Here is a 10,946-nt window from a genome sequence, read left to right on the forward strand (position 1 = left end):
TCCGAGCTGGGTGGGGGGCAAGGGCGGGGAGAGGGGCGTGGGCCGGGGAAGGAGGGGGCGCGTGGGGCCTTCGGGGGCGGGCTGGGGCCCTGGGGACCTTCTCGGGAGCGCGTGGGGCCGTGGGGCGGAGCCCAGAGGACGGGGTCGGGCTGCGCGGTCCTGAGGGCCGAGCTGAGAGGACGGGAATGCGGGGTCCAGGGCTTGGGGAAGGGGGGCCTGTGGGGGCAGGGCTGGGAAGCCCGGAGGGAGCGGGGGCCCGCAAGGGACTCGAAGGGGCGGTTCCTGGGGGAAAGGGGGCGGAGGCGGGGGCGGAGCGGGAGCATCTCGGGGGCCGGGCCAGGGGCCGTGGGGAAGAGGTACGCGAGAGGGGCAGGGGCGCGGGGCGGGGATCCGGGCCGTGGGGGCAGGTGGAGAGGAAGAGGGTTTTGGGGGGCTGGGAGAGGGTGGGGAGACGAGCCGATTAAGACGCGAGACTTTGGGGTCGGATCGAGGAAGATGAGCGCCTTGGGGAGGGCGGGGCAGGCCGGCGACCCCGGGGCTCGGTGGCGCTTGCGCCCGAAAGCCGGAGCGCCGTGGGGGCGGGGCCGGGGCCTGGGGGCGGAGCCGGAGGGGGCGGGGCTGGGGGCGGGACCGCGGGGCCGGGGCCGCGGGCCAGGGGCGGGGCAGGGGGCGGGGCCGAGCCGGGCTGGGGGGCAGGGCCGGGGGCGGGGCCGCGGGCAGGGGCGGAGCCGGCGGGGCGGGGCTGGCGGGGCGGACCTGGGGCGGGGCCGGCGGAGGCGGGCCTGGGGGCGGAGCCGGCGCTCGGGCGGAGCCTGCGGGGCGGGGCTGGGGCGGGGCCGCGGGCCGGGCCGGAGCCGGCGGAGGCGGGGTTGAGGGCGGAACTGCGGGCCTGGGGGCGGGGCCGGGGGCGGGGCCGGCGGGGCGGAGCCGGCGCTCGGGCGGAGCCTGCGGGGCGGGGCTGGGGGCGGGGCCGCGGGCCGGGGGCGGGGCCAGCGGGGGCGGAGCCGGCGGAGGCGGGGTTGAGGGCGGAACTGCGGGCCTGGGGGCGGAGCCGGCGCTCGGGCGGAGCCTGTGGGGCGGGGCTGGGGGCGGGGCCGGCGGGGGCGGAGCCGGCGCTCGGGCGGAGCCTGCGGGGCGGGGCTGGGGGCGGGGCCGCGGGCCGGGGGCGGGGCCGGCGGGACGGGACCGGGGGCGGGGCCGCGGGCCGGGGGCGGGGCCGGCGGGGGCGGAGCCGGCGGAGGCGGGGTTGAGGGCGGAACTGCGGGCCTGGGGGCGGGGCAGGGGCGGGGCTGGGGGCGGAGCCGCGGGCTGGGGGCGGGGCCGGCGGGGACGGAGCCGGCGGAGGCGGGGTTGAGGGCGGAACTGCGGGCCTGGGGGCGGGGCCGGGGGCGGGGCCGGCGGGGCGGGCCAGGTGCGCCGCGCCGCCCCCGCTCGCCCTGCCCGCCGCGGCCCCTCGTGGCCCCTCCGGCCAGTCGATCCCTCCCCTGCGCGGGCCTGGCGGGCCGGGCGGACGGCGGGAGGCGGCGTCTCGGGCCCAGGCCGGGCCGGGCTCCGGCTCCATCTTGGGCCGCGGCGCGGGGGCACCTGTGGCGGCCGCTGGAGCCGCGCTGTCGCCGGGGCGCGGGGCGGCGAGCGGGTGAGAGGCCGGCTGCGCGCGGCGGGCGGGGGTGGGCAGCGCCGCCCCCTCCTGCGCCCCGGAACCCCACTCCTCTCCGCCCGCCGCGCGCAGCCCCCCGCAGCCCGGCCGCCGCCTCCGGCCGGGGCGCCCCTCCTCCCAGGCCCCCTCCCACCTCTGCACTGCCCACCCTCCCATTTCCCAGCCCTCCTCCCGGGCCCGCCTCCTCGCTCCATCCCGGCTTGCCCGCTCTCCGCGCCCCCAGCCCTCCCCCCGACCCCCCACCGCCCTTCTCCTCTCCCTCCTGTCCCTTCCTAGCCCTGGTCCACGCTGCTCCCTCTGCCTTCAGCCACTGCCTTTTGCCGCAGGAAGGGTCTGTAGGCCAGTTTGGGGGGCCCGTGTGGTCTCCTCCGGAGTCCGGTGGGCTTGTGTCGAGGGTGGGAAAGGGGCGAGGCCTGGCGGCCCTGTGGTGCTCTCAGGCCTGCGGCCAGCGGCGGCCTGTGCGCTGGGCGTGCAGAGCGCAGCGTGTGTAGACGCCGATTCGTGCCGGCTCCACCACGAACGGCGCCGGTGCGTCGGCCTCTGGTGGGTCCGCGGTGGGGCGGGCGCCCAAGCTGGGCCTGGGTGCCTGTGAGACAGCAGGTAGGACGTGGACACCCGGGCTGCTTCGGGGCTTCCCTTCGCCACCCTGGCGTCGCCAGGGAACTCTGGGGCAAGTCTTCCCCAGGGGAGCATGCTCCAGGGCTGTTGGGGGTCTGGGCCTCTTTCAGAGGACCCCAGTGGGGTCCTTGGGACCACTTGCCCCATGGCAGTCCCAGAAACCTTTGTGGCGCAGCCTGTGACCCTGGCACATTGACTTAAGACCCCTTCATCCTCTCTGTGACAGGGCAAGTTTCGTCTCCTCCAAACACTCCTGCCTCAGTTTCTCGGGAATCCTCCCAGCTGCATTGCCCAACTTTGGCCCTGGGCGGTTCTGTCAGGCCCCTATTGCCTGGCCAGCAGCTGCCATGAGGGATTTGTGGGGTGCGTATCCTTCCTGGACCCTAAAGGGTAAGGCCCATTTGACTAAGTCCCCCTCCTGCCTTTCCTGTTTTGGTTTTGGGTTTTGGGAAGCAGAAGTCGTCTCCCCAAAGTCTGCCGCTTGACAAGAGGACACGTAGGAGGAGGCCACACGTGTGCTGTCGTAGACGGAGCTGCCTGGGGGTGGCCTTGGGTGTCCCCCTGGGAACACCCCTGTACTGGGCTCCTCCGCTGGGGCCACACAACTGGCATTGGAATCTCTGACCAAGTCAACTCCAGCGGTCTCTGGTTGGGCGAGTCTGGAAGTTTCTGCAGCGTTGGGGGCTGTTACTCAAAATGACGTTGGCTGTCTGCGGCATGTGATGCTGGTTGCTTCTCCAGTTGCTGACAAACCTGAGGCCGCAGGAGAACCGGCACTCGCCTTGGGGCACTGGCCACAGGGCATTGGCCACAGCCATTGCAACTGTGGCACCAGATGGGGCAGGAGAGAGAAGCTGCACTTAAGATTAAGGTCTCATCCACAGTGCAGTAGGGGTCTTGGATATCTCCATGTACCTGCCTTTTATCTTGAGCTAAAATGTCTTCCCAGGTTCCTTGAGCAGGTTGGGAAGAAAGACCAGGCTAAACGCTAGGTGTCTTGATGGCTTCCTGCAAAGGGTCTCTCTGCCCACAGCCCTCGCTTTGGCACACTGAGCTCCAGCCACTCTTCGGGGGGACGGGGACAGAAGGTCATCATTAGCAGATGCTACCACAGACACTCACGCAGCACCCTCTTCCGTCTTCGCAATCACCCTGACTTGCTTTTGGGTTGCAGATTGGGGAAGCGAAGCCCACAGAGGTCGGAGGAGCAGCCTGCGGGCACACAGGCAGGAAGGGGGAGTCGGGACTAGAACGAGACCCTTCAGCCCAAGCTCCCTCGGCTCCGTGCGGCTCCCTGGGAGGGCTCGCTCCCTGGGGCGAGCCTCAGTGAGGTCCCCTGGGGCCCCGTCCTCCCTCTGGACTTGGAAGGCCCTGGTGGGGTCCTGGATTGGCCACTTCGGCCAGGTTCTGGATCGGCTGTGGGTTCTTGGACAAGTTTCTGAGCTGCCTAGGCCTCGGTTTTGTCCCTGTCCCTTGTAAAGGCAGGTGGGGGAGGGAACCTCTGGGCACAGTGAGTCCCCTGGGTGATGGCTGCACTAGTCTGTTAGGGGGGCCCAGCCTCCCTCCCCGACTCCTCAGGAGGGGCAGGGAGACCCTCAGAGGCTGACTGGGCTGTCCAGGTGGCCCCCTTAGCGTCTTGGACCTGTGATGGGGTTGGCTGCCCGCCAGGGGCCGTCAGTGACCACAGCCTCCCAGCCAGCGCAGGTGCTTCTCCTGCCCTCCTGAGTCCCGACAGCCGAAGAAGCTGCGAGGCTCCTAAGCAACTCTGCCGCGGCGAGAAGCAGGAAGGGCTGGCGGGGGGGCCGGGGGCCCAGCTGGTGTTGCTACTCTTTGCTGGTTCAGCTGGCATGTCGTGAGCCCCGCACAGGTGCCAGGGGCTGGGACTCCAATTGAGCCAGGGGCAACGGTAAGTGGGGAGGCGATTACAGTGAAGGGTGGTAGCTGCTAGGATGCAGGGCCGCCTGGGCCCCAGGAGGTACAGAGAACCTCAGCACTCCCGGCTTTGAGTCCTGGCTTAGCTACTCACCAGATGTGTGCTCTTGGGCAAAACGCTAAACCTCTCTGAGCTTAGGCTTCCTTGTCTGTGAAATGGGGATGGTGGTGTGTGTCATGGGGTTGCTCTGACAATTAAATGAGACAGAGCATGGAAGGATGTGGCAGGTGCCTAGTGCACAGTGGGTGGCCAGGATGTGGCAGGTATCTGGCCCATGGTGGATGGTTGGGACATGATGGGTGCCTGGCCCACAGTGGGTGGCCTGGACGTGGCAGGTGCCCGGTGCATGGTGGATGGTTGGGATGTAGCAGGTGCCTGGTGCACAGTGGCTGGCTGGGATGTGGCAGGTGCCGTGGTGGGTGGCCTGGACGTGGCAGGTGCCCGGTGCATGGTGGATGGTTGGGATGTAGCAGGTGCGTGGTGCACAGTGGCTGGCTGGGATGTGGCAGGTGCCGTGGTGGGTGGCCTGGACATGGCAGGTGCCCGGTGCATGGTAGATGGTTGGGATGTAGCAGGTGCGTGGTGCACAGTGGCTGGCTGGGATGTGGCAGGTGCCGTGGTGGGTGGCCTGGACACGGCAGGTGCCCGGTGCATGGTAGATGGTTGGGATGTAGCAGGTGCGTGGTGCACAGTGGCTGGCTGGGATGTGGCAGGTGCCGTGGTGGGTGGCCTGGACACGGCAGGTGCCCGGTGCATGGTGGATGGTTGGGATGTAGCAGGTGCCTGGTGCACAGTGGCTGGCTGGGATGTGGCAGGTGCCGTGGTGGGTGGCCTGGACACGGCAGGTGCCCGGTGCATGGTGGATGGTTGGGATGTAGCAGGTGCCTGGTGCACAGTGGCTGGCTGGGATGTGGCAGGTGCCGTGGTGGGTGGCCTGGACGTGGCAGGTGCCCGGTGCATGGTGGATGGTTGGGATGTAGCAGGTGCGTGGTGCACAGTGGCTGGCTGGGATGTGGCAGGTGCCGTGGTGGGTGGCCTGGACGTGGCAGGTGCCCGGTGCATGGTGGATGGTTGGGATGTAGCAGGTGCCTGGTGCACAGTGGCTGGCTGGGATGTGGCAGGTGCCGTGGTGGGTGGCCTGGACGTGGCAGGTGCCCGGTGCATGGTGGATGGTTGGGATGTAGCAGGTGCGTGGTGCACAGTGGCTGGCTGGGATGTGGCAGGTGCCGTGGTGGGTGGCCTGGACGTGGCAGGTGCCCGGTGCATGGTGGATGGTTGGGATGTAGCAGGTGCGTGGTGCACAGTGGCTGGCTGGGATGTGGCAGGTGCCGTGGTGGGTGGCCTGGACATGGCAGGTGCCCGGTGCATGGTGGATGGTTGGGATGTAGCAGGTGCGTGGTGCACAGTGGCTGGCTGGGATGTGGCAGGTGCCGTGGTGGGTGGCCTGGACGTGGCAGGTGCCCGGTGCATGGTGGATGGTTGGGATGTAGCAGGTGCCTGGTGCACAGTGGCTGGCTGGGATGTGGCAGGTGCCGTGGTGGGTGGCCTGGACACGGCAGGTGCTTGGTGCACGGTGGGTGGCCAGGACCCAGGAAATCTTATCAGTATCAGCATGCGTGTCCTTGGCTTTTTTGTCTTCTCCCGTTTATATGCCCATCTTTCTGTACGTGGTTTCGGGCTCCTTGAGGGCAGGCTCTGGGTGGCCCCTTCCTCTCGCTGCTCCTCCTTTCCTGACCGCCCCCAGGCCCGCCTGGTGAGGCCGCACGGAGCAGCTGATGGGACACTTCCTGGCCCTCTGGCCTCCCAGGCCCGCCCGGTTGCGGCTGTGTGGGAACGTGGGCTGAGAGGTGGGCTGGGGCCCTCCGACTCCCTGACAGGATTTCAGAGGCCTCCAGCCTTGGCTGGACACGGACCTGGTTGGGGAACCGGCTCCCAGGCAGGCTGCTCGATCCCGCTGGGATTGGGCCAATGGGAGAAGAGGAGGCCAACGTGACGACGGGCTGTGAGGCCGCCGCTGGGGTGCCCCCCAGGCCCCAGGTTGGGGTTGCAGCCCAGGCCGTCAGCCTCAGTGCCCAGGATCTGCTGCCCGCCCCCCAGAGTGGGGATGCCCCCAGAGAGAAGCTGGACTGAGGTCTGGGGGGCATCTTCTTGGAGCCCTAAGCCCCTGCGCTCGTGCAGTCTGGGGGCCTCAGATGCCTGCCTCCTGGGGCTGGGTCTTCCTTGGTGGGCTGAGCCAGCGGTCAGGGGTGGGTTCCTGTCGACCCAGCCCCTCGCTTCCCTGGGGGTCCATTGGCCCTGGCCATCCCAGAGCCTGCCTGGGGCCTCCACGTTCTCTCTAGACGTGAGGTCAGGGCATTTCCTCAGAGCACAGAGTAGGGGCGGGGTGGCAGCCAGGCCCCAGGCTGCGTGCGGCTCGTGGGGGAGCTCAGCGAGCCCACCTACCCTGGGAAGGGTGGTGGTGTCGCCTGAGGAGACTCAAGCCCAGCGAGCCCCAGGGAGTGACCTGAGACCCCCTGTGAGCCATGGTGGGGCCTGGCCAGGAGCCCGCCTGCAGATGCTGGAGGCCTCCCGCCCCTCCCCTGGCTCCCCTCACTCCCCCACCTGCCTGCTGGGAGGGCCCCCTGCAGCTCCCTTCCCGCCCTGGGCCCCAGCCCAGCCTGGGGCTCTGTCCAGGGCTGCAGGGTCCAGGGTGGTAGCTGCTAGCCACATGGGCCACTGGACTTTAAAGGCCCACATTTCAATAAATGAAGAACCCTGTTTCTCAGCCTCCTTTGGTCACCCGAGTGGCTCATGCCCGCCCTGCTGGACAGCGCAGAGGAGGCCTTTTCCGGCCCCGCACGAAGTTGGCCTGGATCGAGCGTGCCTTGGGCTCTTGGGGCTGGGCTCCAGGCCCACCTGCTCTGTCTCCTGAGCACCGGGCCCAGCCAGGAGTCTGTCGTCAGGGAGCTGGGGAGCCCCTCTGCATCCCCTTTCCCAGTGGCCTTGCTCACTTGGCCGGGGCTGCTGGACTTTCTGGCAGTCCTCACCTGTCCCGCCATGGAGGGCAGGCCTGGGATTGCCCAAACTGCCGGAGCTGCCTGCTGCGCCTGCCGCAGCCCTCCAGCTGCCCCAGGGAGGCCCCGTCTTCCAGCTTCCCAGCTTTGTGCAGGCCCCTGCCCTCCCCACTGCCCTCAGCCCCCTTGGGCACCTGCCCAGCTCGCAGCCCACCACCCTGCGTGGGCTCCAAACATACCTGTCAGCTTCCCCCGGTGCCTCTCCTTTCTCTCCAGGGCCAGTTTCCATGGCAGGTTCTCCAGAAAGGCCTTCTGGGCCCTTCCCCAACCGGAGTGATCCTTGGCTCCGGCCCTGCAAATGCCTACCGTGCCCCGCCCCCCACGACCCATCTTGGGCATCTGGCACTTCCCTCCGTGGCTTTATCCTTGTCTTCGTGTATCCTCTCCGTCAGGGGTCCAGTACCATTCTCTGAGTGGCCGGGCGGGTGCTGGAGAGGGGGAGCCCGTCTCAGGCCTGTCTGCAGGACTGCAGGCTGATGGGGAGGCCGGTGGTCAGCTGATGGCCCCACGCAGGCCTCCGAGAGCTCAGCAAGAGATGGAGCCAGCCCAGCCGGCAGGGCGGGGGCGGTGCTGAGGTTGGGGCCCTGGGGTGGCCTGAGCTGGGTGGATGGGCAGTCCCAGGGGGTCTGCGTGGCTGGGAGTGTAGGGGGTGGGGGGAGGAGCCCGGGGGCAAGAAGGAAAAGGTTTCTGCCTCCTGCGGGGGGTGTCTGGGGGTGGCACCGAGTGTTCCCTGGGGGGGCGTCTCGCCCCTGGACCACCATTCCCTTGGGCGCAGCCAGATGCCCCTTAGCTCAGCATCGCCCAGCCGCAGGCCCAGGTGATGGCTGTGGAGTGAGTGGGCACGTGCCTGTGTGGAGGGGCGGCGTGGGTGGAGGCAGGGAGCCCTCCCGCTGCCACAGACACACGACAGCTCAGCCAGGCCAGAGAGGACAGGGTGGGGTGCCTGGCACTTCGCAGGGTCCTTTGTTACTTGCTGGCCCACCCCCCAGTCAACCAGCCCCCGCTCTGTACCCAGGAGACCCTGCCTGTCCCGGGGAGGGGAGGCAGGGCCCGGGCTGCTGACCCCAGGGAGCCGGACCGGATGTCAGTGCAGCAGGGCTTCTGTGCTGACTGACCCGGAGCAGCTACCCCAACGCCCCAGGCTGCACCCCAAGGCCCCAGCAGCCTGGGTCTCTCGCGGACCCCGGACAGTCCCACCAGTGGAGAGCCCCAGCTGGTGGTGTCTCTCTAGAACCCGACGGGAAGGCCAGCCGCCCTTGCTGGGTTCCGGTTATTAGGTAGTTTTAGCACCATCCTCGTTGCTGTGAGGTGAGGTGGCCTTGATTGGAGGCATCAGTGGCCAGTTACACCCCGAAGTTGCCTGCCAGGCTGGGACTGCAGCTGTCCCCCACCACCGTGGGCCTAGCGCAGCGTGAGCTCCCGGCAGAGCCCGGCCGGGGGGGCTGCCGTCCCCTCACCCCGTCTCCCTCCCTCTCTCCTCAGGGCAGCCATGAGCACCAGCCACCCTGAGCCTGATGCCCAGGCCCCTCAGAGCCCCCGGCCGCAGCCGCTGTCCTGGAGCTCCTCCAGCCTGTGGGGCGAAGGCTGCGGGCAGAGGCCAGAGCTCCACGAGAGTGCCAGCAGCACCGTGTGGCAGGCCCAGCCCGGGGAGGGCCGTCCCCAGCTCCCCGACGACGACGAGGGGCGCCGGGCTGGGAGCACGGAGCCGGCCCGGGCCCTCAGCCCCCAGCCACGGCCTGGTGTGTCCGCCACGATGGGCAGCTGGGAGCTGTGCCACCTGCAGGCCCCGGGTGCTGCTGCCGTGCACAGGAGCCACTCGGACCTGGTCCATGCTCCCCGGACGTGGGGGCACGGCGGAGCACGGAGGGCCAGCCTCAGCTGCTCGGCCCTGGGGGGCTCACCCGCCCGCAGGCCCCTGCTGCAGCCCGGCAGTACTTCTGGCCAGGGCGGCCAGCCCCCTGCGGACCCAGAAGGGGCCCCCGTTTCCTTGGAGGACGAGACGGCCTCCAGGGCGGTGGGGACCTCTGACTCAGCCCGGACTCAGGGCGTGAGCCAGGCGTGGGGGCCGCCTGCAGGCCCTGCCCCCAGCAGCAGGGCCCAATCTGGGCCCAAAGCCCCTGGGCAGCCGGCGGCCGCCACCGGCCAGGCCCTGCCCCCTGCAGCGCTGCTGTGTGGCACGAGGGAGGTGGGCGCCGGCGGCTGCCGTCACGCCCTGCCTGCCTCGGGGATCCTGGCATTTCCCAAACTGGTGGCATCGGTGAGCGAGTCGGGGCTGCAGGCGCAGCCCGGGGTGAGGCTCCACTGCAGGCTGCCCCGGGGGCTTGCTGGGCATGCGCACTGCTGCGGACACCTCTGGGGTCCCAGTGGCCTAGCCATGGAGCCCGGCGCCAGGACCAAGGACGTGTGGACCATGACTGCCGCCAGCGACGTGGGCCCCGCGTTGGCCTCCCAGGATGCCGGCGTGCAGGCGGCTCCGGTGGCGGCCTGCAAGGCGGTGGCCACCAGCCCGCCCCCGGAAGCCCCTCTGGCCCTGCATGTCTTCCCGGAGGTAACCCTGGGGTCCAGCCTGGAGGAGGCAGCATCCCCCGTGCGGGACGTGCGGTGGGATGCCGAGGGCATGACGTGGGAGGTGTACGGGGCGGCGGTGGACCCCGAGGTGCTCGGCGTGGCCATCCAGAAGCACCTGGAGATGCAGTGCGAGCAGCTGCAGCGGGAGCCCGCCAGCGAGGACGGCCTGTCCGTCGGGGGCTGCAGGGGGCCGCTGCGCGCCGTCATGCGGTCCCTGCGGCGGCCCGGCTGCTGCGGCTGCTCGGGCGCCGCCCCCGAGTGAGTGACAAGCTGCGGCCTGGACGCCCCACTGCCACCGGCCCCCAGGACACAATGAGGGACAGTGGGGAGTGCAGCTTGGACCCGTGGGCAGCTGCGTTCTCACCTGAACCGCAAGACTCGAACCCGGAGCTTCCGGCTTGCGCAGCCGCACCGTATTCAAGGACTTGGCCCCCAAGGGCCACAGCCGTGTTGGGGACTTGGGGCCGGACTTTGGGCTGGGTGCGTAGGGGGGATCCGGTTTCTCTGTGAAAACACTAAACCCGCTGTGCACCGTCCGCTCAGGACTCTGTCCTGCGTGGTGGGGATTCCTGATGGCTGCCTTCAAAGCCGGGCGGCGACAGCGGGGGCCGCAGCGGGCGGAGGTGGAACCAGCCTGCTCGCGGGTCTGCCTGCCACGCCCTGTGCGCGTCCCCTCGTCTTCTCGAGTCTTCGCCTTCCGCCCCCCCCTGGCAGATGGCGCCGCGGACGCTTGGCGCAAGCCCGTGGAGGACGTGCCCAGGGCTGGACGGCCTCTCAGTAGCGGGCTGGCGGGGGCCCGGGTGCTCCCAGAGGCACACGGCCAGTTCGGGGCCGTTGTCTAAAGAGAAGATTCTGGAGCCCGGCTTCTGTGCCGGGCCCGGGGTTCCTGCGGGCAGCGGGAGCCAGGCTGCCCCGCAGAGCTCCCAGTGTGCGCGCAGGCGGGACACGGCCGAGCACCCTGAAGGGCCGCCCGAGCTGCGCTGGGTACGCCCTCTCGGTCACCGTTGGGGGCTGGGTCCAGGAAGGGGAGAGCGGGCGGCCACCTGCCTCCAAATAGGTTGCAGAGCCTGAAATTGCCCTCGTTGCTTTGCCTAAAGGGTTGGTCCCCAGGCACCGC

The 10,946-nt window shown here is 69.8% G+C and overlaps 1 protein-coding gene across 2 annotated transcripts; it reads left to right on the forward strand.

Moving 5' to 3' along the window:
* The first annotated feature begins 1,505 nt into the window (after positions 1-1,505).
* GPRIN2 (G protein regulated inducer of neurite outgrowth 2) lies at positions 1,506-10,665 on the forward strand. Of its 2 annotated transcripts, none has more exons than XM_058299437.2 (2): positions 1,506-1,636; positions 8,744-10,665. In XM_058299437.2, the coding sequence occupies exon 2, from the start codon at positions 8,751-8,753 to the stop codon at positions 10,089-10,091; it is 1,341 nt and encodes a 446-aa protein (XP_058155420.1). In that variant the 5' UTR covers positions 1,506-1,636; positions 8,744-8,750; the 3' UTR covers positions 10,092-10,665. The 2 variants fall into 2 exon arrangements, with proteins under 2 accessions (XP_058155420.1, XP_058155419.1); XM_058299436.2 differs by lacking the exon at positions 1,506-1,636 and adding an exon at positions 1,777-4,181.
* Positions 10,666-10,946: the final 281 nt, after the last annotated feature.

This window comes from Dasypus novemcinctus, chromosome 6, assembly GCF_030445035.2.
Source record: "Dasypus novemcinctus isolate mDasNov1 chromosome 6, mDasNov1.1.hap2, whole genome shotgun sequence".
Taxonomy (NCBI): domain Eukaryota; kingdom Metazoa; phylum Chordata; class Mammalia; order Cingulata; family Dasypodidae; genus Dasypus; species Dasypus novemcinctus.

Coding starts and splice junctions, on each gene's coding strand:
- GPRIN2 (XM_058299437.2), top strand. CDS start 8,751: ATGAGCACCAGCCACCCTGAGCCTGATGCCCAGGCCCCTCAGAGCCCC.